Source organism: Pogona vitticeps, chromosome 3 (genome assembly GCF_051106095.1).
Source record: "Pogona vitticeps strain Pit_001003342236 chromosome 3, PviZW2.1, whole genome shotgun sequence".
Taxonomy (NCBI): Eukaryota; Metazoa; Chordata; class Lepidosauria; order Squamata; family Agamidae; genus Pogona; species Pogona vitticeps.
In genome coordinates this window covers 225,797,963-225,821,519 of record NC_135785.1, presented here as the reverse complement: position 1 = coordinate 225,821,519, position 23,557 = coordinate 225,797,963, and the positions used below count along the sequence as shown (strand labels likewise).

Below are 23,557 nucleotides of genomic sequence, written 5' to 3'. Positions count from 1 at the left end.
GTACCCTGAGTAATAGAAGAATCTTACTGCAGTAATGGCAATAAGACAGCATCGTCTACTGCACCCAAATGACAGCAATATAACATACAGAGTACAGAACAGGCTGGAAGATATTCATCACTCTGTTCTCCAACCACTCAGTGCTGCTCCCCATCCTCAGTATCTGCCACCTGAGGTAACTGCATCCTTTTGCCTAATAGTAAGACTGGCCTATGGAAAATCAGGTCAGTTATGCAAAAAATCAGGGAGGAAACGTAGGACCAAAAAATGTTGAGATTATAGGAAATACGGTCAAAGGTACAAACCATCTACAAAAAATGTTACTGGAAGGCAATTGTGAATAACCTATTGTAATAGCTAAAGAGATGTTCCAGTGGTGGATTATGCATGCAGCAATCTTTGCCAATGTGGGTAGTGTGGGAATAAATTCACCATGGAAGGTACATTTTCACAGTACAATATTTGAGTCCAAATCCTGTTAGCACAAAATTACTTTGAAACAGTTCCTCTAATCTGCCTTAATTAGACCACAGTAAAGGCTAACTGGGTTAAGGGTTTAGCAGATGGGCCACTCTGCCTGGATGACAAGAACTCAAATGAGATTATTACTGCTTTTGCCAAGCAGCAATTTAGTGCAAGGATAAAAAAAAGAGATGCTTTGCTGTCTTACTAGAAGCACCACGTAGCTGGGAGTGCTAGCAATCTGTTGTCAACTCAATCACAATCATAAAGTATAACTGCGGCAAGACAAAAACATGCCATACACAAAACCCTATCCCCCAATCCGGAGACACTAATAGGTGTAGAGGCTTTAGAGAACAGATGTGAACAGCTCACACAATGGATGGGAAAGCACATCTTTATTGACATGACACAGTACTGATGGGGATTAACCACATCTCCCCTGTCACATGATGGCCATCCCTCACACAGTACTGCATGCACAATCCCAATGGTAAACAAGAGTCCTACCCAGATATTTTAAAACATAGAGAAGATTCACAGGAAGATGGGAGCATTCTAGCCCTGCTCCTCTCCCTCGCCACTTCTGTTGCCCTCCTATATGTGAAGGGTATAAAGTGTCTGAAGAGGGCAAGCCTCCACTGTCCATTGGGCCCCTGGAAAATTAGGGTTCTGATCCACACAGATAGTCCCACAGGTGTCCCAACTCATCAACCTCCATGTTTAAGAGTGTGGTGAAACCAGGAACAGGGGGAACCGTGTAAGCATGCTTCCCAATGTGTGTGTGTATTCTTCCCTATTTTAAAACTTCTGAATAGGGTGATAGACTCCTAACCAAGGTCCATAGGAAGCTACCTTGCCAGGATTGTTGGATCTGACTGGTAGCATGTTTCTGAAGTAGCCAGCAGAGCTTCTTTCCAGCACTTGCTTCCATCATTTTCCCCTCCCCAAAGAAGAAATGTTTACAGTATGGTAAAATAATCAGAAATGACAATTCTGATGATAAATATTTCTTGGGACATCACTTTCTTTAAAAGGCTCAAGGTGACTTATAGCTAAAATTCACAAAACTGAAATACAATAATGTTATAGTCTAAAACACTTAGCACAAGAAAAAAATCATGTGGCTAATTAGTTGGACTAAAGCTGGTGTTTAAAGACTGAACCTGCCAAACCTGACCAGTGCTTCTGCTCTTCCAATATATATACAAGTACAGATTCTTGCACGTATACAAGATGACCCCCAAGTGGATTTCAGTAGATAAAAGCCCTATCCTCTTCTGTAATTTTGCCTTGTTGAATGAGTGCAGATATCTGTGTTTAGCACCTGCATGGCCAATGGAGAGATTAAATAATCAATTCAGATCAATGCTAGTACTGATTTGAACTGTAACCATTTGTTACCATGGAGCGCTGACTGCACCTTTAATTTATTTTAAAAGGTGTAAACAAAAGGATCCACTTAACCTAACACTATTGAGCAACAGATCGTTTTTCATGTTGCAAGTTGTTCAGTGCAATGGCGTTAATCAGCTCAGATAAGCTTGTTTCACACTATAACGGTCCTCTCACTCAGCCCATTCATCTACAAGTCTCATCTCTCAATAGCTGTACACCATGTCCTTCCTTTATTCTTACCTTGTAGTTCTGATTTCTTTCCTGACAAGATCTGGTAGAAGATGTGATAGTCTCTTTCACCTGGCTGCTGGAAAATGACTCTGGATTTCTCAAGCAGGTCTAATTGGATAGCAATGAGATATGACTGAGAAACAGGCCTGAATGTGTAGGAAGAATATTTGCCTCTTGTAATTATAAAAATTATCATGTCACTTACAGATTTCAATATCAGCAGATGACAGTTTGCCGGTGGTTCCAAAATGGATTCTGATAAACTTACCCTATAATGTATACAAAAGGCAACACATATCAAAAAATAAATACATATATTGCTGTGTTTCCAATCTGCTCAATAACAGTTTTCTTATTTGATTAAAGAAAAAGCTAAAATGAAAGAACACAATGAAGTAGTATATAGTACAACTTAAAAAAACAATCACACAAACATTGAAGGAAATATATATAAAACAGGCATAAAAATCTAAATTTTTAAAATCTATATATATGTTTGTATGGAGAGAGAGAGAGAGAGAGAGAGAGAGAGAGAGATGCCAGAATCCTATTACTTATATATACTGGTGTAAATGTAACAGCACAAACTGCAGTGGTGAATTGATGGTAATTAAGAAGTCACCACTTACATTTCTCATCATGCTTGTCACATGACTTGGCATGCAATGAAGAAACATTGACTTTTTAACCTGCAGCAATTTATCACTGCTATTTATGCCATTGCACTCAAGTGATATAATTTAGAGTATTCTGGCCAACAAAGCAAAGCTTGTGTACCAGGACTCTCATATCATAGATTGATACTATGGTGTAAAGAAAATCATCTCACACTTAACATAAAAAAACCTAAAGAACTCATAATTGAATTTAGGAGGAAGAGAAATGTACATCTACCACTGTACATAAACGGTGAAGAAGTGGAGAGAGTTGGTAGTTTTAAATTTCTGGGTACTTACATCTCAGAGGACCTCTCATGGACTATAAATGCCAACATGCTAATAAAGAAGGCACAGAAGAGGCTGTATTTCCTGAGAATGTTCGGGAAGTTATATTTATCACAGCATTTACTTCTGTCCTACTATCGTAGCACCATTGAGAGTGTCCTAACTTATGGCATTCTGGCATGGTTTGGGAGTAACTCTGTAGCGGACAAAAAAGCTCTACAGAGAACCATTAAAATTGCCCAGAATATCATCGGGCTCCAGCTACCAACCCTGGATGACATCTTCACATCCCGCTGTCTGAAGAAGTCACACAGCATCCTGAGAGACTCTTCCCATCCTGCTTATAACTTTTTTGAACTGTTACCGTCTGGCAGAAGATATAGAACAATTAAGACTCGGACCACACGTTTTCTAAATAGTTTTTATCCTAGAGCTATAATTGCAATTAATAATGAGCTTAAAGACCACCAGTAGTGAATAATTAGTTGGACTGTGTTACTTGGCCTGAGGTGTAGATGTTTGTATTTTTAGTGGGGGACTTCTAGTGGGTGGGGAGTGTTTGGGGAATGTTATGTGTGTGCATGTGTCTGGTCTCTGGGTGTCTGTGAATTTCGTTGTATGGGTATACTGTGTATATACTTACAATGACAATAAATTATATTATATATTATATTATATATTATATATTATATACAACATAACTGTTGTGCTTGGCTAGGTAAAGGTAAAGGTTCCCCTTGACATTTTAGTCAGTCGTGTTTGACTCTAGGGAGCGGTGCTCATCCCCATTTCCAAGCCGTAGAGCCAGCATTTGTCCGAAGACAGTTTCCGTTGTCATGTGGCCAGTGCGGCTATACACGGAACGCTGTACTTGGCTAGATGACTGTAAACCACAGCCTGACATGCATAAGCCGGGGAAATTCCTGGGCTGACACAATCCCTTTCCCCCTTTTCTTCTAAGGCATCCATGAGAAGGAGTCCAGAAACTATCTCTTCTAGTTACAATTAACTATGTTTTGTTCCAAACTGACAACGCAGATTCATATTAATAATGGTTTGTCTGAAAGACACCACCTTAACACCACGAAAGGGTGGAAAAGCCTATTTTGAAATTTCTCTGTATATATGTAAGGAGCAACGGTATTTAACATACTGCATATAATTTTGGTCGCCATTCTTCAAGCTGAGCTGGACTTTTGTAGAGGTATAAAGATGAAGATACAGATGAAGGCAACCAAAATAACCAGGGGGTTGGAACAACTACCCTGTGAGGAAGGCCGAGATGGGGAAAACTACGGTGGTGGTGGTGTTGTCATTTAACTACAGTAGCTGTTTAACTACAGTTCCCAATATAATCCGCCCAGCATAGTCATCGGTCAGCGCAGTCACTTTTTCCGTCTCTAAGGAAAGGATACAATGTTTAGAGCTTTTTATTTGGAAAAAAAAGGTGAGGTAGGAAATGGTGGTGACCTAGATGTGGGTGGAATGAAGGAGGAGTGGCTGTCACCAACTATGGATGAATTCATGGAACTTAAATCTATAAGGGGCTATTTGTCATGATGGCTGCATATTACCTCAAGCTTCAGAGGAAGCTGCTAGGGAACACACACCTCTGAAGGCTAGTTGCTAAGGAACAAGACCAGGAGGATGTTTTCGGATTCAAACACTACTGTGGGCTTCCCACAGACATCTGGTTCTGTACTGTAGGAAGCAGGATGCTGGATTAGACAAGCCTCTCGTCTGATCTAGCAGGGTTCCCATTATGTTCCTCCAATTTATTTAAGCTGTAAGATGGTAAATTTAAATCAAGACACTTCCTACATATGAAAACTGTTGTACAGTGGAATAATCTGCCACTGGCAATTGAGCGATCCTCTTCTTTCGAGATCTTCAAGAAAAGAAAGGGCAGGAATCTATTTTGGGATGCTTTAAATCAAAGCTTGAAAAAGTTATGATTTACTCTACAGTGGCTGGGGGATTCTGGGAGTCATGATTCAAAAAATCAACTTTTCCAGGGCCTGTTATGGATCAGGAGTAAGAAAACATTTCCCCTCTTGTTACTTTGGCCTGCAGCTTTTATCATACCTCATAAAGGAGTGTGGAGGTCATAGTTTAAAATATATGGAGGTTTCTCACTCCTACTTGAGATGTAAGTTATATTGTTTCAGGACTGAAGATTTGGCCAAAAGATACAGGGGATACAGTACTGTACTATATATTAATGTGCATTTAAAAACATTCCTTCTGAGAAGACAATAATCTGCCGGATAGCTCAATGGTTCAGGTATCTGGCTGCAGAGCCAGAGGTTGGGAGTTTATCCCCACGGTGCCTCCTTGGCAGGAGCTGCACTTGATGATCCATAGGGCCCTTCCAGCATTGCAATTCTAAGACGATGATTCCACAAGTACTAACATAGATTTAAAAATATACAATCTGCTCACAGGAGATGGTGCAATATGCAGGTGTCTGGAGATACTACAATCTGTAACGTGTCCTTTCCTCTCTACCTGAGCAGGAGGTCTGCAGAGACAGGATGTGGTCTCTACAATTTTGCACCCAACATATCAACATTAGAACAATTCCCAGCTTGCTTTTGCTTCCTCTCTTGGAGATTGTTGTTACATATGACCTGTACGCTTCACTGACATTGTGTTGCATTCTGTTTTGTGTACAGGTGATGGTGGTGGCAGTGCAGTGATGCTGCACTTGTACTGATTTCCACTACTTATCACCACCTCCACTACCCAGCACACATTTCCACCCTATAGCCCAGAGCCATACCTAGCAATTCCAGGGCAAACAATACTAAATGAGCCCTCAAATCAGCTTCATAATTCATTATTAGAGATGGGCACGAACCACTGGTTTGGCAATCCATGCCAGTTCATCCTTTGGATGGTGTTTGATGCTTCCTAGCCCTACCTCCTCCAGTGGACGCCCACTCAGAGGCAGTACCCTAACTTCCCTGCCCCAGCTCCTCCAGGAGCTGTCTTTGAGTAGGGCACCCACTGGAAGAGGCAGTGCTGGGAAGTGCTGAATGCCTGTTCATCGAAAGTCTAATGGCCACAAACCACCGAACTGGCAGTTTGTGCCCATCTCTATTCGTGATCTGAAAATAACACAAGAAACAATTACAGGACTGGGCACCTTGCCAACATGTCTCCTGTTTGTGCTGCTATGCTCCATACCCAGGAGATCAGCAGCACTATCAAAGCTACAAGAACAAATTAAAAAATTAGATAGATAGATAGATAGATAGATAGATAGATAGATAGATAGATAGATAGATAGATAGATAGATAGATAGATAGATAGATAGATAGATAGATAGATAGATAGATAGATAGATAGATAGATAGATAGATAGATAGATAGATAGATAGATCATAGCAAATATATTAATACTCTGACTCTCTCTCTCTCCAGAGATCCGGTCAACCAAGCCATGAGTGGACGTCCCACCATTGGCTCAGCAGAGCCCAGTATGCTGAGCACCTCTCCTCTGCTCTCCCCTAGTGGCCTGGTGTAGTGTCATTTTTTCCTATGACAGTAGACCTGGTTGTTGAGCTAATTTTTGAAGTGTGAGGGAAGGGATATGACCTCTAAATTTGGCACCCTGGGGCAAAGCCCTGGTTGCCTCATCTTAGTTAAGCCCTCACGACAGCTGCTGACAGAAGGATGAAACATCTGGTTCAGTTGTATTTCATTTGCTCTTCCTGGTGACTGGCCCTTGGAAAAGCTCCTTGTTCATGCACACTCTTTCAGATTTCTGACACTCCTAGGCATATTATTTAAGTCTACTTCCTTCCCACTTCTAATGAATATCACCAATTATTTTTGCTGTGAAGTGATCTCTACATTGCTTTACAAAAAACAAAACAAAAAAAACAGAATGGTCATGAAATGAATAGATATATGTATATATCTTTTGGGGTCATTTATCTGCATCCAGCAAACAGCTTCAATATTGTTGTTTTACTAATCTTCTTAAAGATGCATTGTATATCGCTAGTGAACACTTGTTCAAAATGTGTTGGGTTGGGTAGCACCTGTATATTTATTGCAGCATTTTTATAAGATTAAATTATCATCTACTTCTGTACTAGGATACATGTACATTTGGCATCACAATTCTTTCTGGCAGCTGTATAAATACTGGTTGGAATACAATTTTCTTTCCTTGCTTATTAGATTATTTTCTGAACCAAGGAACCAATGGCAGATGTAAGACATTTATACTGTATAAAGCAACTTGTGGCCTTTGACGTGTTGGGCAGTTGCAGTGCCCATAATCCCCCACCAGTGGATGTGCAGGTCAGGGCTGATAGGAGTTCCAGATCAACAGTATAAGAAGAAACATGTTACTTATCCCTGGTGTACAAAGAATATGCATGAGGAAGGGGGGGGGAGAGACAGCATAGTGGCAGCTTCTATCCACAACATACAGTCATGAAAAAGAAATTAGACCCCCTTTGAATTCTATGTTTTTATGTATAAGGACATAATCATCGGATCCTTAGGAGGTCTGAAAATTAGGTAAATACAACCTCAGAGGAACAACAACACATGACATATTACACTGTGTCACGATTTATTTTACAAAATTTAAACCAAAATGGAGAAGCCATATGTGAAAAACTAAGTACACCTTATGATTCAATAGCTTGTAGAACCAACTTTAGCAGCAATAACCTGAAGTACTATAGTCATATTCTGTATGAATTATCAGTCTCTCACATTGTTGTGGAGGAAATCTGACCCACTCTTTACAAAGTTGCTTCAGTTTATTAAGGTTTGTGGCCATTTGTTTATCAACAGCTATCATAAGGTCCCACCACAGGGCTGAGGCCTGGACTTTGACTGGGCCACTGCAACACCTTGATTTTTTTTCTTTTTCAGCCATTTTCTTGATTTGCTGGTGTGCTTGATCTCATTGTCCTGTAGCATTACTCAGTTTTGACCAAGCTTTAGCTGTCAGACAGATGGCCCCCCATTTGACTCTAGAATACTTTGGTGTACAGAGGAATGGTTGACTCAATGACTTCAAGGTGCCTAGATCATGTGGCTGCAAAAGCCCAAATCAGCCACCTAGAGTGGTCGTAATTGGGATAAAAATAAAATAAATAAAAAATAAAATAAATAAATAAAATAAATAAATCATTACCCCACTACCACCGGACTTGATGGTTTGGTATGTTTGTGCTGCTATGCTGTTTTTGTTTTTTTGCCAAACATGGCACTGTGTATTATGGCCAAGCATCTCCACTTTAGTCTTGTCTGTCCAAAGGACAGTGTTCCAGAAGTCTTGTGGTTAGTCCAGATGCAACTTTGCAAACCTCAACCATGCTACCATGTTCTTTTTAGAGAGAAGAGGCTTTCTCCTGGCAACCCTTCCAAACAATTTGTATTTGTTCAGTCTTTTTCTAATTGTACTATCATGAACATTAACATTTAACATGCTAACTGAGGTCTGTAGAGTCAGAAGATAATGCTGGAGTTTCTGGCAATTCCTATGAGCATTGCACAGTGAATTTGCTTGGATGTCCACTCCAGGCAAGATTGGCAACTGTCTTGAATGTTTTCCAGTTTTTAATAATTTCCTCACTGTAGAATGATGGACTTGTTTGGAAACAGCCTTATAAACCTTCTCAGATAGATGGATAGCAATAATTGCTTCTCTGCTATCATTGCTGATGTGTTTCCTCCTTGGTGTTGTATTAACATACATCTGAATGCTCCAGACCAGCAAACTGTTAAAACCTTGGGTTTTATAGAGGTGGTTACACTTGCTGATGATCAGTTACTTAAGGGCATTGGTTAGCAGCACCTGGCTGCTACTTAATTCCTATGGAAGCAGTAAGGGTGTACTTAGTTTTCCACACATGACTTCTCCATTTTTGTCAAATGAATCATGACACGGTGTAGTATGTTATGTGTTGTTGTTCATCTGAGGTTGTATTTACCTAATTTTCAGACCTGCTAAGGACCAGATGATGATGATGATATTCTGATACCTATGATACATACAGTAGAACCATATAAGAGGGTGTACTTTCTTTTTTTGCCAAACATGACTGTATCACTAGATTCCCCAAACATGACTGTTCACTAGATTCCCTTCATAGTCCCTATATATGCACAAACATGGATTGGCTCTTCACAAGTATTCAGGAAGCTGCAAAATTCCAGTTTTCCAAATTCATGTAGGGATTGAGCGAACCAGACTAGTAAATTATACGGTTATACACACTGCAGCTGACATCACATTGGGAGCCCTTTGTGTGAGGATTTTGCAGTCAGTAACAGCAGAATAGCTATCAGCACTGCATGCTGAAGAATCCTGTGGTTATTTCAACAACTGAAACCTGAGGGGATAGGAAATTAGCCTGAAGCTTCAGTCTTCAAGAATATGCTACCACATCTTATTTAGTTACTGCATTTCCTATTATAAATATAACATTGTTAATTAAGCCAGACTGGAAAAGTGCTAAAGCACAAAAAACCTACTTACAAAGCGTGAGGAGTTGTCATTTCTCAGGGTTTTGGCATTCCCAAATGCTTCCAAGGCTGGGTTAGCTTGGATAATTTGATCTTCCAAGGTTCCCTGATAATGCAAAAGGTGAAAGGTCATCGGGGGAACACTCTTACACTATAGGTTGACCCATTTCTGGATCTGATGGAAACTTTTGCACAATCAGTGGAAGGCGATCTATGGGGCTGCATTTGTGAAAAATCCATGACCTCGAATACTCTAGTGAAGCAACTATAATAGAGCAATGTTTTGGGTATATTGGGGCACCACTAAGAAATAACATATTGAGATTTTGACACATTCCTTTTTTGGACTACAGCACCCAGAATTCCCCAGCCTGTGTGGCCATTGCTATAACCCAGAAAAGTAACTTTTCCAAGCTCTGACCATATCTTATATTCCTTCACTTCCTAGTCATAAACCAGATAACTGGATGGATATCATGGGATTGTATCTCCTGGGCTTCCTATTACAAGATAAATAGAAAATAGAATAGAAACTTTGAGAATAGAAAATAAGGAAGCAGATAATTTCACCCTAAAAGGAGCCACTCTGCCCAAAAGAATAAGGATCTCCAAAATACTGCTAGGAATTTAAGAAAATTACTGTTACTTCTCTGCCTGGAACTCTAGCTGGTACTCTGTTCCAGGTCACAAGGCACAAGCAAGCCAACTGGGGTTACCAAGACAAAGAACCCCTCAAAAGTAAGGCAGAAGGTGATACATCCTGTGATTAAATAAACCTACAGACATTCGCTGAGATGTTTTTCCCCTCTGCTCTTTAGCTACATGCAACCATTGCAGCTTGCCTGCTGTGATTCTCTTCCACTCTCCAGGTAAAAAAATCCGGCAGGGTCTCCAATCCCCAGGGCAGTCACCCATCCCACATGCAGGTAAGCCCTCTGTGGCAAAGACTGGGCATCCCACTTGAGCCAGGAATGTGCCCCAGTTGCAGTGGCTGCCTTTTTGTATGCAGGACCCATGAGCATTGACATCAGCACAGCCTCAGCTAATTGCTGCAGAACTGGTGTTTCCAAGGATGCTGCTCTTTCAACAACAATTTTGATATTTTCTGGTTACATGATTTTTTTTTCCTGGCAAGCTGAGCACAAACAGGACACAGCAGCTATTCTGTCAGCATAGCAACAGACTTATCTCCTTCGCCAGCATAACTAGTGTGTAGCTTTGCTCTCTAAGCCAGCTGCCACTGCAGACAAATGTTAATGCTTTATCATTATTATTAATGACAATATAATTAAGTTAGGAAATGAAGTTAGTAGTCTGTATTCAACATCTGAGAGCAGTCCAAGGTGATTCCTCCACATAATGGAGAAAAAACTCTACACGAACATTTCTCCTGTTGAGTTTATATACTTGCAAGCAATATCACTGAGGAATATCAACATGTGATGGAAACTGCCAGTGATACCTGCTGTTGTTGCATGAAAAAAATTGTTTTAATCTAAACGTTCAGTTCTACTTCTTTAGCATTCAGAACACCTTGACATTTTGATACCTTTGAAGCAATTTAAAAATTAGATACTGGCTACTGGAAAAAAAGTCCATTGTCAACATACTTCATGCTGAAAACATGGAACAGAACAGAATGCAAAGAATGGGACAAATTGTTCTAAAACCACACAGAAGTTCATTTCACTGGTGGACTGAAACATGTTTTATCACTCTACAAACAACTTCTCCATTGGGTCACAAATGGTGTAGGCATCCTTCAGTCTCGAGAGACTATGGTATCGTGCTCTGTATGGAGATTTTGGAACAGTGTCTCGTGTGGCTGAGAAGGCCAATTCGAGAGTGACAATCTCTTCCACATTGAAGACAAATACAATCTGTCCCCTGTCCAGCTCCCTGGTTTTGCTTGTTTCAGGACTGCCTCTTTGCCTCGGTCTGCTGTACAAGTGTCTCTTCAAATTGGGAGAGGCCATGATGCACCGCCTGCCTCCAGGCTGAACGCTCAGACGTCAAGGTTTCCCATTTGTTCAGGTCCATTCCTAAGGCCTTCAGATCCCGTTTGCAGATGTCCTTGTAACGCAGCTGTGGTCTCCCTCGGGGGCGGCTTCCCTGCACTAATTCTCCATACAGGAGATCTTTTGGAATTCGACCATCAGCCATTCTCACGACGTGCCCAAGCCAACGTAGACGGCGCTGTTTCAATATTGAATACATGCTGAAAATTCCAGCTCGTTCTAGGACTACTCTATTTGGAACTTTGTCCTGCCAGGTGATACCAAAAATGTGTCAGAGACAACGCATATGGAAGGTGTTAAGCTTCCTCTCCTGCCGTGCACAAAGGGTCCAGGACTCGCTGCAATATAGGAGTGTGCTCAGGACACAGGCTCTATAGACCTGGATTTTGGTGTATGCCGTCAACTTCTTATTAAGCCATACTCTCTTTGTGAGTCTAGAGAACATGGTAGCTGCTTTCCCAATGCGTTTATCCAGCTCAACATCTAGGGAGAGTGTGTCAGAGATCGTTGAGCCAAGGTACACAAATTCATGAACAACCTCCAGTTCTTGCATGGAGATAGTAATAGAGGGAGGTGAGTCTACGCCCTGGCTCATGACTTGTGTTTTCTTCAGGCTGATAGTTAGTCCAAAGTCTTGGCAGGCCTTGCTAAAGAGATTTATGAGTTGTTGGGGGTCTTCAGCAGAGTGGGCAACAATGGCTGCATCATCAGCAAAGAGGAAGTCCCGCATGCATTTCAGTTGGACTTTGGTCTTCACTCTCAATCTAGTGAGATTAAAGAGCTTTCCATCTGATCTAGTCCGGAGATAGACACCTTCTGTTGCAGTTCCAAAGGCCTGCTTTAGCATGACAGCAAAGAAGATCCCAAATATTAAAGCAAGAATTAACAAGTATAAACAGGAATCTGTGTAAAAGAATCAGTCCAAAAAGTTTTAAATGCTCTGGGTAATATACGGTAAAAAGTTTCAGAACAATTTTTGGAACACATTTCCTATGACTGAATTAGTTTTTGAATGATGACTAATACACGTTTCAGCTTAATTAGTCCATAGTTACAAATAGAGTTGTGCATGTGTTTTGTCTGTGTAGCCCAGTGAACAGTATTCGCTGCATTTCAGAAAATACGTGGCATATAAATGGAACAAGAACACACTCATCTACTTACCCCAGTCTTGGTGGCTGGTTGCTATGGAAGGAATAGTTAGGAGGAGAAGGAGAAGAATGGAACAAAATGTTAAAGAAATACTGAGAACTGACAAAGTGTAATTCAACCTCATTTATCAATGCATCTCTTTATCTAATTATGTAAAGACTTCTCTTTTTGCTACTGCACATCTTTATCTGTTAACAACTTCTTCATAGATATTTCTACACCAAATGTCTCAATGCACAGTTTTTGTGGTGAACCAAGAGCTGCTATCTCTGCATAGAGCCATGCCCAGATCTTCCCTCGAGTGCAAGAACAGTTTCTGCATTCCCATCCTTTCTTCTCTTCCCACATCCACAGGTATCCCATTATGATCTTGTGCTATAAATGTTCTACACCAAATTGCTTATCATTAATGACAGTGTGAAACTATAAGAATCTAGGTCAGATTGGCCATCACAGCAGAGCAAGACAGCATTCTTGAGGATCCTGCACCCCCTTTGAATAGACCTCACCACCAGAGTGTGATTGAGATACAAAATGTTTCCCCCCCTTCTCATAGTACCCACAATCTGAGCAAAATGCACTTTCGCCTCTCCCACCAGAAAAAAAGAGCCGAATCACTGCTCCACGAAGTCTCCAGAAGCATACCGCCCCCATCAAAGTATACTTATGATACCAAAAAGAACTCTCTATATTTCAGATCAAGAAGTCATATTGAGGCCAGTTCCTATACTAGAGGAGGATAAAACTCTTAGAAAATTCTCCACAGATTCTCCATCTCATAACTTTCAGGATGCTTATTACCATTTTGGAAATATATACACGTTAAGAGTAACTATACCCTTAGCCCGAATCCTTGCCTCTACAAACAATGGTGGTGGGATTAGGTTACTTCCTATTATTACCAGTCAAAAGCCACTGAACAGCTATGCTATCGTTCCTTCTTTTCACTATGCTTTTATGGTGAGAAAAAGATAGAAGAAATGATGGGAAACACAGGAGGGCTACAAATGTCATCGGGGCTGCTCATAAAATTCCACCTATGAGACAGGGCAGTTGCACAATAAAAGCTGCATCTAGAAGCAGAGATCTGAGCCGTCTAACTTGTGGATAAAGATACTATAAAATGTGAAATAATCTAAATTTGAGCTGATCTTTTGTCATCTAAAACTCCGGATAATGGACTCATGAACAACTGCCAAACTCACTGGGAAACAAGACCCAGAACCTTTGCATCAGCAGAATCACTTTGAAGTTTTACACCTGTACATTCAGTCTCACTCATGCAATTAACAGTTGGCTAACTGGTGCTTACAATGGCTCGGAGACAGAAAGTCTTCCACCTATGTAGAGGTAAATATTATTTACACAGAAAAAGAAAATAGTCACTTGAATATTTACATTCTTTTTCCCAGGTTCTCCAATCGCAGCTACTGTGGCAAAGTACTGAATGACCCGTTTCGTGTTCACGGTCTTCCCAGCCCCAGACTCTCCACTAGAAACAGAAAGAGAATCTAATTATTTATTCCAGGATTTTCTGTGCAATTAGTCTTGTCCATTTACAGTTCTGTTTTTCTTACTTTTAAAGGGCATATATTTTAATTAATGGTGCTCAACAGTTTCTCCACAAAGGCCATTCTTTCTAATGTCTACTACGAAGGATATAGATCTATTGAACCATGACTACACTGAACTCCGAAAAATTCTCTTGGGAGACAAAAAAATCTCAGAATCTCCAGTTTGTAGCCCAAAAATATAATTTTGACAAGAGCTGGGTTTCTCAATGGCTGTTAATCAACACTCACAATACAGTGGTGCCTCACTTAACGACGATAATCCATTCCAGGAAAATCGCCGTTAAGTGAAAACATCATAAAGCGAAAATAAAAACCCCATTGAAACCCAATGCGTTCCAATGGGGTAAAAACTCACCGTGCAGCAAGATCCTCCATACGGCAGCTATTTTCACTGCCTTTATAGCAATTCGTCCCTAAACACAGCGGGGAGCCATTTTAATCACCCGGCGGCCATTTTGAACCCGCCGATCAGCTGTTAAAAAACCCATCTTTTTGCGAAGGATCAGTTCCCGAAGCAGGGAACTGATGATCGCAAAGCGAAATTCCCCCATTTAGACCATTGTTTTGCAATCGCAATTGCGATCGCAAAAAGATTGTCGTAAAGCGGATTTATCATAATGCGGGGCAATCGTTAAGTGAGGCACCACTGTATATGAAAAGACTAGGTTCATAGGCAGTGTACCTGTTACCTATGACTAACAGTTGGAGGCGCTTCCTTGCAGAGCCAATACAACAGAGAAACAAATAGAATGCTCTATTAGATGAGCTCTTTGTTTAATCCAACAGCTCTTCTTACATCCCTAAGACAATTTTGGGTACTGTATCAACAGTTTTCATATGTTAAGACTTACAGCTTGCTGAAGATATGCACTAAAACTTCCAGAGTCTTTTACCCAGCATAGCTGAGAAATGCTAAAAGTTATAATCCAGAAAATTAACTTTTTACAGTTCTGCTCAGAAGCAAACCCAGGTACTGCATTAAAATAGTGGAATCCAAGGGCAAATTCATTCTTCCTTTACATCAGTGTAAAGGAAGCGCCTCCAGCAGTTAGTAGGTAAATAACAAGTAAGAATATGTGAAAGAATACTAGAAACGAGAAACTAATTAGGAAAGTTTACTTTGTTACTATGAGACAACTGAAAAGATCTACGTACGTGATCAACATTGATTGATTCTCTCGATCTGTGTTGCAGGGGAAGAAGAACAACAAACATCACTTAAATCATAGATTGTAATGGGAAAAAAAATACAAGCAGAATTGTACATCATCGTCATCGTCATTAACAACAACAACAGAAATCCATTCATACTTTCCTTAACAAGGGAATTGGTTCATGTATTATATTCTGAAGTGTTTTGTGGAGCAAACCCAATTCATATCAGGCCCTTTTTAAAACTACCTTGCTCCCAACTCTTTACCATGTAAGTGACTGCAGAAGTTGCTGTAAACTCCTGGCCATGCAGCAGAAAAATTGTACAGTATGATCAGATATGTTTCTTGGTAGGAATTCCAAAAGCAATAGCTGTTTCTGCCATTCACAGAGCTCCTCAAAGGGAACAGGAAAGCAGCAGACAAGCGAATATTCAGAACGAATTGTGACACATTAAGGTTAATTAGCATATCAAAGCCTGCATGACAAGGAAAACACTGTCAAGTAAAGACATCCAGATTAGAGGGTTTCTAATCCTGTTATGTTAGATGCTTCTCTTTCACCTGGACTCTTCCCATACTACACAGTAAAAACGTAGCAAAATCCAGGCTTACATTTAATATTTTTTTTTTGTCTCTGAACAAAATTTCAACCCACAATTCAAGCTTTTCCTCCCCACCTGCAGTTTTCTGCACTACACCAAAGGAGTGGAATTATTCTACTCCTGGGAAATTCACTGTTGGATCCTGCCCCTTATTGATTGATTGATTGATTGATTGATTGATTGATTGATTGATTGATTGATTGATTGATTGATTGATTGATTGATTGATTGATTGATTGATTGATTGATTGATTGATTGATTTCTATCCCGCCCATCTAGACCAAAGATCTACTCTGGGCAGTTTACAAATTTAAAAACAATAAAACCCAAAACATATTTTATAGGTCCAGGATGGTGAAGTATAAGAAATTAAGATACGGCAGGAGGGAAATCCTGCCCAAATAGCCAGGTTTTAAGTTTATTCCTGAAAACACCCAGAGAGGGAGCCAGGCGGATCTCCACTGGCAAGTTGTTTCAAAGGCGAGGGGCCACTGCCGAGAAGGCACTGTTCCTCGTTCTTTCCTTCTGGACCTCCCTTGGCATTGGGCCCCTCAGCCACCCGGCCTGGCTGGAACTAGTGACTCTGGCAAAACTGGGTGGGAGAAGGCGCTCTGCCAGATATCGAGGTCCTAAACCATTGAGGTCCTAAACCATGGAGGTCTAGCTAGATAGGGATGGTCTCTCAAAACCAATTATGCACCCTGCCTATTTAGTGATATACTTTGACATATATTGAAGGAATGTGGGGAGAGACGAGGCAGGAGAACAAATAAAATTGACATTACATGAGGCAAGCATACAATTTATTTTCAAAATGCAAGAGGCTGAATTAAAAGCTTCCGGCTCCTCAAAGTGTCGTTTGGTGCTACAAACATATTGAACTATGCTTAGTGCCCAGAGAGTTGTGTTGTGATACAGAAGAAAATTCTTATCCCTTTCAAGGCTTCAAGACAATTAAAGCCAGGAGGTGTAAAACAGAAGGGTTTCCTTGTGCCTCTACAACAACAGCTTATGCCTCTTAACGGGGAAATATATAAAATTATAAACATCTATATTACTATGCCAAGCATAATTAAAGATTTGGTTTTCCTGTTTTGGTATTCATCATTATTGTAACCCAGCCAGCTTAAAAGGCATCTCTTTGAATTATAACATGATACATTACATTTTTCCCTTTATAAATGGCAATATTTCTTTTGTACTCTTTACTGCTTTAGTTTTTTTAAAAAAACTGACAAGACTCCCAAGCTTGCTTGGTAATACGCAAGAACGTCTAAGGCTATGCACATACTGGTGTCCCAAATGTTAAACATGCACTACTACTGCCCTCTGATGGAAGAAATCTAACGCACTGAAATCTGCAGTCTGGTCGATGGAGGCAATATTGTACATCATAACCACACTGCTGCTCCAACATATGAGGAAGACATGAAATATGACAGAAAAGCCTCCAATATTTGGATGCAGCTCAGGCCGGTTATATGGATTTCAGTCACAAAGCATGTGCATAATTCTCCCCTTCTGAAAGAAAATTGTTCCAGTGTTTGAAAACATTGTTGTGGCCGCATGGTTCCTATTTAAGGAGGAGCCATTTGTCACACTTTTATCCATCCCCTTTCAGCCAAAGAGAAATCTGACAACAAAGACAAGTGCTCTGAACTGGTGGCTCCCAGCCAATTGTTGGGAGAAAGGGGGCAATGACATTTTAGTCTGGCAACGCACTGACATATTGTCTATCCCTATGGGAGAGAGTGCGACCAGGTGACTTTTGTGGCAGATGAACCTGCTGTGCACGTTCTACCCCTATGGTTTTCCCCATTAAGCAGGGAAATCTAAAGAAGGGGCTGTAATGCAAATTTCAGTTGACAAAGAAAGGAAGAGCTGGAGAGGGCATAACTTGCTTATCCCTGAAGGGCGGTATACACTCTTACCACCTTGGTTTAGGTAGTAGAATTTTGATATCTTTGTGCAAGGCACTGGAAGGGTGGCTTCATGTAGCTGTGTTATCTATTTGCATCTGAACCTGTATTTTATTTTAGGGCCTTAAAGACTGCATACTTTGGGCTGTGGATCTTCTCCCTTGGGTGATAAAAACATCTGGGACTTGGTTCTTGACCTATTTTGTTTTAGAGACCATTTTTCCTAGAGCAACTCCTGCTTTGGCATAACATCAGTGAATGGACTTTCTAATCTGCAATGGGGGGGGTTGTGCTTCTATTACTTTTGTGATTGTTTTGTTGGTTGACCAAAACAAAATCATATATTTGGAAGTTTATTGTGCTTGCAGTACTTATGTAAAGAAGAAAGGCCGGTATAACCATGTTGTTCTTGTTATACTCTATTGCCTGGAGTAATTGAACTCCCACCCACCCACTCCCCCCTCCATTGCCACTGTTTACAAAACCTCCTACAAAAGAAGTGACTATCAAACAAGGGTCTTAAAAGTAATTAACAACTGCAAAAAGCCAATTTCCTTAGTACAATTAACATTCATGTTGTTTCTGCTATTATTATTCTCTGCCAGGGATTCCTACACCTTTTTATAATACAAGCTTCAATGGGATAGATATGAATATCAACAGAGACTATCACCCTTCTGTTAAAAACCACATTGACTCACACATTTTGCAAATTTCTAGCCAACCAACCCTGGTCTCTGTATTTTGAGGTCATGTATAAAAATCTGCCATGTTACAGCTCTCTCTTATATATGAGGAACCGGATTTAAAGTTCACATTAAAATATAACTGCGAGTCTTTTAAGGTGCCACAGTGTCTTTGGCCTTTTTTGTTGTTGTTCTTTTGTTATTTTATTTTTCCTTTGTTTTTGTCTGTAATGCTTGTACAGACTTACAGGCTACCTCTTCTAGAACTACAAACTTATAACCAGGGGAGTGATTTTTTTTTTTAAAAAAAGGGCTAACTATTGATGGCAAATTGAAGGCCCCCAGTCTCTCTCTTATCTTAAGGAGCCATAGGGAGTCTTTCAAATACTGTCAAAAAAAGGATACAGTCTTCTCACAGCCCTTGAAATACAAGACAATGCTATGAAAAGAATGTGTGGCCACCCGAATGCACTGGGATCCAAGCAAACCAAGTTCTTCATCCACTTGACTCTCTCATCTCTCCCTATGTGTTTGAACACAGCTCTCCTTGTTCTCAGACATGAATGTATTGTTTGGGGTTTATGAAAATGATACATCTGGATTGGAAAGGCTGCAGGGAAAAAACTCTTGTCTGTAGGAGATCCACATGAAAAATGGTCCCTATGACCCCTTGGACTAGACCATAATGTTTTAAGACTGAGGGCAAGAGAAGAGGCAATCAATGGAGCCAAAAAACAACATTGTGGAAGCTGCCAAGCCCATTTTATGTTATGGAGATAACCAGCTAATTGCCCTTAATAGCTTGATCTTTCTTGAGTCTTTGAAATGGAGAAAAAGCAAACCTTCCCACAGATAACCCACACTAAGAGGAGAGGACAATTCTGATTTTGGAGAAAAAGACAGAACAGGTGAATCTGTGGTAGATGCATAAATTAACAGCATCAAATCATGGTGTGGTGTTCCTTTCTGAAAAGGTCATGCTATGGCAAACTTACAATCAGAGTTAGTTCACTAATATTCATGCCTCATATTTGTAAATAAACTCAAATGTTTTAAAAGTCATAGAGACTTCACAGTAAGTGACCTCTTCCCAAAGGAAACCAACCCCAATCTGAAGCTCTACTCATAGAATTGCTTACTGCTCATAGAAGTTAAGGACAGCCTAACTATAGTATTGTTTCTGGTAATAAAAGTAATGGTTACTAAACATTATCTTAGCCATTTCTCTCTTTCTCTTTCCCTTGGAGACCAATTACATTCACTGTTTTATTCCAAATGTGAGTGATGCCAAAAATCACAGGTCACTCCATAGTCTTTTTGCTCTTCACAAGTAAACATACCGTATTTTTTTGCACCATAAGACACACTTTTTTCCCACAAAACAGGGGGGTGGAAAGTCTGTGTGTCTTATGGAGCGAAGAAAACAGATTATATTTTCCTGTTTTCTTCTCCTAAAAAATTGGTGTGTCTTATGGAAAGGTGCGTCTTATGGAGCGAAAAATACGGTATATTCCAGGAGATTTTCACCTCAATATTTGACAAATGTCTGCCACTCCCCCACTTTTTAAAAAAAAGAAAGCAAGATTCAATTGCTTAAAATAAGGAAAATGGTAACATGCAATATCACTTACTGCGTAGCATATCATGGTATGCATTATCTGCAATGGAGAAGATGTGAGGAGGAGCTTCTGAACGTCTTTTACCCTTGTAAGCAGAGACCACCTCTGTCTTGTAGACAGGGAGCCATTTGTAAGGGTTGATTGTCACACAGAAAAGACCTGAGTACGTCTGGAAAGAATATGAAGAGGCCATAGAGACCTTTGATGAGGAAAGTGGGCAGAAGGTAGAAAGCAATTTTTAAAAGAAAACCATTATGTTTCCAGGGCTTAATTATTCACTGCTATGGTTAACAAAATTAAAAATAACCACCAGAATCTCACTGACAAACATGGAATGTAAAGGCTTTGTAACCAGAGCACTCTCCATTTCCCTGGCATTCTCTGTCTTGCTGTTATAAAAGTTGGAAAGCACCAATTTGAAAATGACAGGGATTTCTGCTTCCAGAAGATATTAGTGGATTCTTCCTTGCACCAGAGCTAGCGAAAGAGGAACCACGTACAGAATGAGTTGTTCCATGCCCAGTTCATAAGCAGCAGGATATAAGCAAATGTTTTACCTTTCTCTTCCTCAAAAGTAACTGGAACTGTTATCTAGTTACTTTTCCAAACATCTGAATGCTACAACTCATTGGCTTGTCCACCCCCTCTTCACTGCACACCCACAAATGTGCTCAAGGCAGTGGCAGGAAGAGCACTCCAAACCAAGGCTTGATCCATGTGTTAATCCTGTTATTATTAGCAAGTTGCTTTTAAAGTTATGAATGTGAAGATAACATCAGCTCTCCTACTGATAAAAACTATGCTGTTCTTCTAATCCATTTTGACCAAACAAAATAGAAAAATGCTCAAAATACAGTAACGGCAACATAAAACCGGACCATCTCACAATGGAAACTGAGGAACAAAATGACTGATGTCCCAGCTCTAAACACATAAAGAAAAATGAATTCCATTGATTAAGGGTGGGCCTCTAAGTATTATGTTTCAGTTTGTGGTACTGAATATGTGCAGAGCAGACATCCAGAAACACTTTCCAGTGACTGCTCTTAGGCCAGGGGTTGGCAATTAATTTTTATAGGGGGGCCACATGAAAAATCTGAACTGTGTTTGGGGGCCGAAGCAACTTTATTTTATTTACTTAAAAATAAAATCAAACTGTGAAGCTATGATTGCTCTCATTTTAAACTTGTTAATCTTCACAAATACTAAAGAGGTTTTTTTGCAGTATGTTAAAGATAAGCAACTGATCAGCTTTAGACAAAAAGCTATAAATGGTTTTGATGTTCAAAATTCTCTGTGGGCCGGACAGTAGCGGCTCACAAACTGTATGTGACCCTCAGGCCCACTTTGCCCAGGTCTGTCTTAAGTTGTGAAAGTCCTTGCCGAAGAAAGCCAGGCAGCTCTCTGTTTGTCCTTCTGAAAGCAAGAAAATAACTTTTTATTCAGGTATGCTTTCGACTGGGTGCTGAAGGAGAAGCTGTTTCATGAGTGGGTACTTTGTTTTCTTTGTTAATATTTGAAATTGTCTTTTTAATTTAATAAAGTTTTGATATTGATTTGGTTTAGCATTTTTATTTGTATTTTTATTCTTATTACAGTGTGTTGCCTTAGATACCATGTGTGGCTCTGAGTACCAGTTTGGGAAGAAAGATGGGATATAAATCTAACAGACAGACAAACAAACATCTAAAGAAAGTAAAATAAGACTGTTACTATATTGCACAAATAACTGAAAAGTCGTATACGGGTATTTACTGCATTGATTCTTGTTACATGCTCTTTGTATTGCTGTCTCCATCTTCATGGGGCAGCATCAATTGAACTGGGTTGATTCATTGCAGGGGACTACACAGCTCTTTAAATGGCTATAAAGACACCTGTGGTTGGCACTTTAATTCATCTACAGTTCTGTCCTGTCACTGCCTCCATTCTGTCCTTGTCCACAACCATCTTGTCCAAGTTCATTTTTTTCTTTTTTTTTCCAAGTGGCATAGTGTTTCATCAATGCTGTAGACAGAAAGACTTTAGCACCTATGTGATATAGCGCTAAAGTCAAATGGTTTATTTTTAAAAAAGGAAAGGGAAATAGTTTGGATAGCTGGCATGACTTCTCGATGGCGAAATCCTGCACTATCTCAAACACAGCACAGCACAGCACAACATCAGCACACAGAATGCCCCTGTGCATAGAATACAACAATATGGCCATTCACACAACCAAAAATGGCTTTAAAAACCCAGCACAATATAGAGTGATTTAAAATAAATAACCTCCCAACAGGTGTTCAAAAAGAAATGATTCCTTAAAGAAAAGTGTAAATTTTCCCCACATTTACAGTAATGTTGTAGTAATTACATGAGTATATTACAATGTAATTACATGAGTATACAGCAACACAGTCACACTCTAGCCATGCTTCCAAAATGATAACTATTGTGGGGCATGCATTTTGAAAGGTGGCAGAAATGTTTTCTGAAGAAGATGCAATCCAACCTATATGTTTTAAGATTAATTTTGAATTTAAATTTAAAATTAAAAAGCAGTAAATGACTCTTACATAGATCATCCAGTTAGTGTAGCGTCTGTTCAAATTGTGTAGCACAGAGGCCTCATTGAGATGGGTTAGCATGGCCATATCTTCAATCATGTCAAATTTTGGAGGGTTCATAGACTGAACATCGTCTTCCTTCACAGTCACTGTCTGGGAGTGGGAGAAAGGAGAACACTGAAGCTGCAGACTTTCCACTCCCATTATTTTACTGTATAAACCAATATTGAAGATTATTTTCAAAAACAGACTGCCAACAAGTGAGAAAGAAATTTTGAATGATTCTCACCACACTGAAATTATAGACCCTTGGGAAAACCTATAAATAGGAAAAGAAATTAAAACACATCTCGAAACTGTTTAAATGTGTTGCCTAGTGCCACCCACTGTTATAAACAATAGCATCCATGGTTTTCAGACAGCACGAATAATGATGGCTATTTCAAAGGAAAAAGGCAAATCATGTGGTAAAACATTGAGAACTGTAATTAAAAGCCATCACATTTTCCCAGCAAAGAACTGAAGAAAGGGTTTACTTGAAGGTGGTTCACATTCAAAGAAAAATATAAACCAGGAATTGTATAAAGCAATTTTTCCCCACATGAATGCATCTGCAGTGCTTCAGATTGGATAAGCCTAGTCTACAGAAAACAAGAACTTTAAAAACTTAACAGTAAGCTGAAATAATGGCTAAAATCTTCATCTCTCATTGCTGCTGCTGTTACTGTTTGTGTGCTTGTTATTTCAGC

The 23,557-nt window shown here is 39.9% G+C and overlaps 1 protein-coding gene across 3 annotated transcripts in view; it reads right to left on the bottom strand.

Moving 5' to 3' along the window:
- MYH15 (myosin heavy chain 15) overlaps window positions 1–23,557 on the bottom strand; it is a 305,993-nt gene that overhangs the window by 270,159 nt on the left and 12,277 nt on the right. For all 3 annotated transcript variants that reach the window (XM_078389856.1, XM_078389854.1, XM_078389855.1), the window contains 8 exons: window positions 22,818–22,961; window positions 20,272–20,428; window positions 15,434–15,461; window positions 14,103–14,196; window positions 12,717–12,737; window positions 9,548–9,640; window positions 2,297–2,360; window positions 2,101–2,199 (listed from right to left, as the gene is read on the bottom strand). In XM_078389856.1, coding sequence (XP_078245982.1) covers window positions 2,101–2,199; window positions 2,297–2,360; window positions 9,548–9,640; window positions 12,717–12,737; window positions 14,103–14,196; window positions 15,434–15,461; window positions 20,272–20,428; window positions 22,818–22,961 — 700 coding nt within the window. The remainder of the gene's footprint in view (window positions 1–2,100; window positions 2,200–2,296; window positions 2,361–9,547; window positions 9,641–12,716; window positions 12,738–14,102; window positions 14,197–15,433; window positions 15,462–20,271; window positions 20,429–22,817; window positions 22,962–23,557) is intronic.